This window comes from Sinocyclocheilus rhinocerous, unplaced genomic scaffold, assembly GCF_001515625.1.
Source record: "Sinocyclocheilus rhinocerous isolate Xijiao unplaced genomic scaffold, SAMN03320098_v1.1 scaffold5, whole genome shotgun sequence".
NCBI classification, from domain to species: domain Eukaryota; kingdom Metazoa; phylum Chordata; class Actinopteri; order Cypriniformes; family Cyprinidae; genus Sinocyclocheilus; species Sinocyclocheilus rhinocerous.
In genome coordinates this window covers 1,242,321-1,248,025 of record NW_015661874.1, presented here as the reverse complement: position 1 = coordinate 1,248,025, position 5,705 = coordinate 1,242,321, and the positions used below count along the sequence as shown (strand labels likewise).

At 34.5% G+C, this 5,705-nt stretch overlaps 2 protein-coding genes across 2 annotated transcripts in view; both read left to right on the top strand.

Moving 5' to 3' along the window:
- Positions 1 to 1,935, top strand: part of smg5 (SMG5 nonsense mediated mRNA decay factor) — a 19,452-nt gene extending 17,517 nt beyond the window's left edge. The window contains exon 22 of the mRNA XM_016536322.1: positions 958 to 1,935. Within this exon, the coding sequence (XP_016391808.1) occupies positions 958 to 1,041 (84 nt within the window). The 3' untranslated portion in view covers positions 1,042 to 1,935. The remainder of the gene's footprint in view (positions 1 to 957) is intronic.
- Positions 1,936 to 4,719: 2,784 nt separating this feature from the next.
- LOC107726661 (progestin and adipoQ receptor family member 6-like) overlaps positions 4,720 to 5,705 on the top strand; it is a 16,205-nt gene continuing 15,219 nt past the window's right edge. Inside the window, exon 1 of the mRNA XM_016536325.1 lies at positions 4,720 to 4,826. The gene's annotated coding sequence lies outside the window, so the exon portion shown is untranslated. The remainder of the gene's footprint in view (positions 4,827 to 5,705) is intronic.

Genomic DNA, 5,705 nt, shown 5'->3' with positions numbered 1-5,705 from the left:
AGATACAATTATTTGAAAATCTGGAATCTGAGGGTGTAAAAAAAAAAATTTAAATATTGAGAAAATCGCCTTTAAAGTTGTCCTAATGAAGTCCTTAGCAATGAATATTAATAATAAAAAATTAAGTTTTGATATATTTACGATAGGAAATTTACAAAATATCTTCATGGAACATGATCTTTACTTAATATCCTAATGATTTTTGGCATAAAAGAAAAATCAATAATTTTGACCCATACAATGTATTTTTGGCTATTGTTACAAATATACCCCAGCGACTTAAGACTGGTTTTGTGCTCCAGGATCACATATGTATATATATATCTGCGTATGTGTGTATGTATGTAAACCGTTCAAAAGTTTGGGATCAGTAACATTTTTTATGTATTTTAAAGAAGTCTCTTATTCTCATAAAGGCTGCATTTATTTTATCAAAAGTACAGTGATATTGTTAAATATTATTACAATTTAAAATAGCGGTCTTCTATTTTAATATAGTTCAAAATATAATTTATTCCTGTGGTGGCAAAGCTGCATTTTCAGCAGTTAAAAGTTAAATAACAGCATTTATGCATTTAAGTAGAAATCTTTAGCATCGCTTTACTACCAGAAGTCTTTACTATCACTTTTTTTTTTTTCAATTTAACATATCTTTGCTGAATAAAAGTATTAATTTCTTTCAAAAAAAAAACAAAAAACCTTTTGAACGGTAGTGTATATTATTACGAAAGATTAATTTTTTTGAAAAATGCACAATACAGTGGCATGTGTTGCTACTTCTGCTGTAAAATGTTGCTTCTTGATGGAAAAGCTAAGCTGTATTGTAGCATTGCTACTCCACCCAGACCTAGCAGAATTTAGATCGTCCAGATGTTTCTCTGTAAGAACGCTTAGTGTTATTGCAGTGGGGTCTGTTTGTAAGCTGCATTAACTCTGTGTCCATTGCTCTGGCTGCAGGCGGCTGTCCAGGCGGTGGCAGCAGCAGGCATGGAGCTGAAGAGCATCACTGACTTCTACCGGCAGTGGAAAGAGATGGGCTGAGAGACGGCGTGGGACGCAGGGGGTCGACTCGGCATTCGGCTGATCGCACACTCACTCCCCCACTCTCTATCTCTCTCTCGGTCTCTCTCTCTCTCTCTCCCACTTTACTGCTCTGTCTGTAACTGCGTCTCCAGGGAAAAAAAACTCAAAAGATGGAGGGTTGGAAGGAAGGAGGGTGCAGGAAGTGTTCAGAGAAAAGAGAAGTCAGAGGAACGGGGGCTTTAACCTTCAACAGCGCATCCTTGACCCAGACACAGGAGGGTTAGAAGGGGTGAAATAACTCTGTTTAAGTGCCCCTGGTGCGCCATAAACAGGCATATATACTGATAAATTGAGTGTATATGTTTTGAGAGAGAGAAACGAACATTCATGTGCATATACGTCAAAAACAAACTCATAAATCGAAAAATATAGGACAGTGTTTTTGGATTATTTTTGTCTTCTGGCTACGGTCATGGGGTTGCACTGCCACATGGATGTCTGTGTTCGACCGCAGTGGTGAGCACAGAACAGAAATCATCCTGTCTAGCGTTTACCCTCGACTCCCAGAGTCACGAAGGGTTTAGGGTGTACACTTCTTTTTGATGATTTGTTCTTTCTAACGTGGCTTTCCCCACTGGTTTTTCTTTTTTTTCTTTTTGCTGTGTAACTTTGTGATTTAATGTATTGTGTTATCTGTGTATGAGCAAGAAGTCTGGCAAATGGTTGCTTTTATTTGATTTTATTTTTGTATGTCATGTTACTGCCTTTGTATGCTGTGCTGAACACACAGGAATGAGGATGGGTGTAGAGATCCAGTCGCAGACATCATCTGACTCCGGTCACACTCGGCTGTGCTGACAGATGTGGAAGTGTTTCTGCTTGACTCTAAACATGAGATTACTACTCAGCAAATCTAGTCCTAGCCATTCGCCATCACATTCTCATAGTAATTGTCCCATATTGCATAACGCAAAGGAATCCACTGTATGTGTGAGGCAGTGCATTAAATAATAAAATTATTTCATTTAAAAACTCACTTTTGTCTCTGTCATGGTTGTTAAAATCATTTCAAATTTGAGTGCCATTAAAAACTTAAGGCAGTTCTTTTTCTTTCTTTCTTTCTTTCTTTCATATATTTTAGCAAATGGTTTGTGAAAGGTGCTTCACCTTCAGAAAATGTTTGAAAGTCCAAAAGATTTAATTTTTAAAATAATCTTCAAAAATGAAATATATAAAAAAAAAACTTTAAAATGTTTTGTATTTTAATATGTAATTTATTTGTTACAAAGCTGAATTTTGAAGCTGAAGAAACATTATTTTACATATTATTAATGTTGAAAACAGTGCTACTTAATATTGTGGATTGCTGAGTATACATATTACATTCAAAACAAATCTTACTGACCACAAACCTCAAATATTATTAACTACAACTAAAACCATTTTAAAAAATCATTAAATAAAATATATTTTAAAAAATCTTTATTTCTGCCAACTTTTCTCATTTTCATTTCTCAGTTTAAGTATAAACATAAAATAAAACTTAATAAAAACTGACTAATAAATATGACAAAACTACTAAAAACTAATAAATATGACAAAACTACTAAAACTTTAAAATTGAAATCAAATGAAAACAGAAAATATAAAAAATCAAATGTAATTCAAAATCCAGTAATAAATTCAATATAGTATATCAATGATACTAAAATAAAACTATATAGAAATAATTAGTATATATTACAGTTATTTTCTAGCAATAAACAGTAAGTACAATGTAAATTATGGAAACATCAAAATAAAATGTAAAAGGCTTAATTAAATTAATCTGAATGAATTAGTCCTACTTTAATCTATCACTAGAGGCTAGTTAATTTGGGACTACATTTTTAGTTCTCGCTATAAAAACACATAATTTGTCTCTAATGCTTTAAAAATGTAATGAAATAATATAAAAAATATCAAGGGATTTCTAGCAGCAAATATGCTATGCTTCTCTTTCTTACGGGGTATGTCTCTCAGTACCTAGTTGATGTAAGTAGGTCTCTGTGTCCTCATTTAACTATATTCACTGTCTCGTGCCCAGCCGCCGCTGGGCCCTCTGCCGAGATCTCATTGTGCCATTACGGCCAGTTCTCTGGCAAAGACCCCTGTGCCACTGTCAAAGAATGGCCGGCTCTGCCCTACTTATAGGGGAGAATTATTTGCAGTCCGGTCCAATGACCAAATGTACCCTGGGGTTTCAGTGGAATAGAGGATGGGAAGATGATACAACAGCAAAAAAAAAGGGAACAGGGCTGATCAGAATCATCAGAGTTTACGATCAGCATACTTTACATCTTTGGGAATACAGCTTAATTCATCATAATCAATACAAAACTGTCTATACAATATTTGTTTTATTTTATTCCATTACAATTTGGCTTTCATCTTAAAAATCATTTTAAATACAGTATTATTATTAGTATTATTATTATTATTATTTATAATAATAATAATAATAATTTGGTGGTTTATTTCTTGTACCCAAACAACAATTAAGTTTAGAGATCATTTTCCATAGAGAGGCAGAGTTTCAAAAGAACATATAAAGATTCTTGTGACACCCTATAAAGTTTGAATAATTTGTCAATATTATTAATATACGTTAAAATAATATATAAGAACATAAAATATTAGGCTGTAGGACTGCAATAAATTATTTTATTAATCCCACCCCAAAGTAGTTTAAATCCATTCACTGATGAGTTCCTGTTGCTAAGTATTTGTATATATTTATTGTGTAATTATTTTATTTTCCCCTTCATTTCATCAATTTTATCTCTTTACCATATTATGTATTATTTCTTTTAATACTTAAATTACTATATGTTTTGGATATTGGATTTTATATATTTTAATACTTAAAGTACTATATGTTTTGGATTTTTTTTTAAATGCAAATAATCGACAATCATGCTAATAAATCTTTGCCTACGCCAGTAGGTGGCGAACTGGCGATATATGAGCGCCTTTTATCTTATTAGCGAGTCATTAGAATGTTGACTCAACTGATTCGATTAAAACGAGCGAGTCGTTCACGACAGAAACGAAATTATTCGTTCATTCAAAACACCAAACGGAAACATGACAAATTATATCTTTATAATAATCATTACTAATATATTATTGACAAGACTAAATAAATATGCTAATATAAATGTTAAATGCCCGTCAAAAATAAATTAAATTAAATGTAAATAAATGCGGTGCCTGTCCTATTTATTTTTATTTTAGCGGAAGAATGGCACTTAATGAAATGCCCCAATAAAATATTATTGTAATGGAAAAAAATATATATATTTTATGTTTTCATTAGAACCGCTGCATAAAATCAATGAAGCACTCAAGGCCATATTGTGAATAGTCATGACGCTTCGAGTTGGGTGTCTTCTGCAGTCTTCTTTAAACAGAACGAGAAGGCGAAAAGTAGTTGAACGGGTGTCGCGGCTTTGTTCTCGCTGGTCTCCTGATTCTAAACACAGGGCTTCTTTCATGTCTCCATCCAATGAGAGCATGCTCGTGCGCAGAGGGTGGGATTTCCACTGCTGTTTGTGTTCCATTCCCAAGGAATGTGAGGGACACACAAAGCCCAAGTAATTCTCGGGGCTGTCTACTAACTTTAGGACCTAGTTCGGCAATGGAACTGTAGTTATTTCGCGCTTACCCCTCATTATTAACTGTAACTTCGGATCCCAAACTGGCGACCTCACATCTCCAACTGGCACGCGCTAATGATCTCATAGACCAGATCAAGCTCAAAGGTTTGGACCTTCGATTTTCTTTTGCCTTATGTTGTTATTTTAATCCGCAGTGTCAGAATTGTTGCTACACATGGAAACTTTCCATGCATTTGCTGAATTGAACGTTCAAAAGAATTCTTCGAAAGTTATATGAAGGAATGTTTTAAAAATATGCTTTCAGTGAACCTGTCATGACTTTATATTACAACGTAGAGGCAATGAACTTCACCAAAACCTGAAATCTCACACAAACTCATCGCAAATATGTCATTCTGGGGAAAATGGTGAAGGAAAAGTGGAAGTGTCATATCACAACATCAGGGTGGAGGATTAAATTTCAATGTTCAAGTTCAAGTTTTGAAGGGCAGACCATACAGTTATAAGTTGGTGTTTCTAAAGTTGAGGAAATGAGTTTAGCTTTTTTTGAATTGTGGAAGTGTTGAGTTGACATTGAGCACCTCCCTTTGGGTGAGAGTATATATATATATATAGCATGCATATGGTGGGAGAGCATGGTTGCTTTTGCAGAAGTGCCTGTTTTTTCTTTAAACACACATGGAACATAGTCTATCCAGTACATTAGTCCATGTGAACGGGCTTCTGTAAGTAATACAGGGCCTCTTCCAATCCCCCAGTACTGTAGAACTGACAGCACCAGCCGAGGTCTCTTTTCATGCTGGACGCCCTCCTGAGCTCCACTTCCACCAGGAGATATTAAAGGGGTCATATGATGCGATTTCAAATTTTCCTTTCTCTTTGGAGTGTTACAAGCTCTTGGTGCATAAAGAAGATCTGTAAAGTTGCAAAGACTAAAGTCTCAAATCCAAAGAGATATTCTTTATAAAAGTTAAGAGTCAGCCACACCTACCTAAAACGGCTTGTTCTAACACGCCCCCACAT